At 42.1% G+C, this 988-nt stretch overlaps 1 protein-coding gene across 1 annotated transcript in view; it reads right to left on the reverse strand.

Moving 5' to 3' along the window:
- FUCA1 (fucosidase, alpha-L- 1, tissue) overlaps positions 1 to 988 on the reverse strand; it is a 19,137-nt gene that overhangs the window by 3,318 nt on the left and 14,831 nt on the right. Inside the window, 1 exon segment of the mRNA XM_012650887.1 lies at positions 430 to 630. Within this exon segment, the coding sequence (XP_012506341.1) occupies positions 430 to 630 (201 nt within the window).

Consider the following 988-nt stretch of genomic DNA (forward strand, 5'->3'; position numbering starts at 1 on the left):
GAGAATTCATTACAGTACTCCAAATGATACCACACCATTAACTTTTGATGTCTTCCAGTCTTTTTCCTATGCAGTTAATTTTATATAGTTGCATTAATATGTAACTTATTTTTTCACTCAATAACCTATAATGACATTCATCAACATTTTTATCATTAAGGAAAATCCCCGAATCTACGTAATTATCTCTTCACGGTTACAAGAAATTGAAACGACCCATGTGTCCAGTTGAAAATAATCCTGGGAAGAATCTCTGTACAACTTTCCTCTGTAACTGTAACTATTTGATATTCCTTAGGGTAGGTTTCTGTTAGTATGTTCAACCCTCATGGGTCCTATTGACCTGTACTTCCAGCCAGAGTGCGTCTCTCACTCTTTGAAGGCTGCTTTGAGATCAGTAGTTAAAAATTAACTCGGAGGTGCTCTTACCGAAATGATTTCAGCTTCTTTCGCAATATCAGAAATCACCATGTCCCGACGATAGCCCCAGGAGAGCTTGTCGATGCTGGAGCACATCTCCCACTTGTGATCTGGCAGGCTGTGTGGCTTGTATTTATCTTGACAGTTATAGTATCCTCCATGGTGACAGGAACAGTTCTGACCCCATCGGTCATTTACTACCACCTCATCCTAAAGGGGGAAAGAGTACTCGGTTGTCAGGAGTAAAACCACTTGGCTGCTTTATGTAATGCAGTTTGGTAACTTAAGAGTCTGTTTGGAAGCAAAGAATAGTTAGTCTAGAGCAGTGGTTCTCAACTGGGGGCAATTTTTCCCTGGGGGGGACATTTGGTAAAGTCTAGAGATACTTTTCCTTGTCACAAGGGGGTGGTCCTATTGCCATCTAGTGGGTAGAGGCCAAGGATGTTAAACATCTACAGCCCACAGCAAAGAAGTATCCAGACCTGGATGTCAACAGTGCTGAGGCTGAGAAACCCTGGTGTAGAGACATGTGGTATCAGAGCTGGGAGAGCCTGTTTCAAAGATCATC

The sequence above is a fragment of the Propithecus coquereli genome, unplaced genomic scaffold (assembly GCF_000956105.1).
Source record: "Propithecus coquereli isolate 6110/MARCELLA unplaced genomic scaffold, Pcoq_1.0 Scaffold341, whole genome shotgun sequence".
Taxonomy (NCBI): domain Eukaryota; kingdom Metazoa; phylum Chordata; class Mammalia; order Primates; family Indriidae; genus Propithecus; species Propithecus coquereli.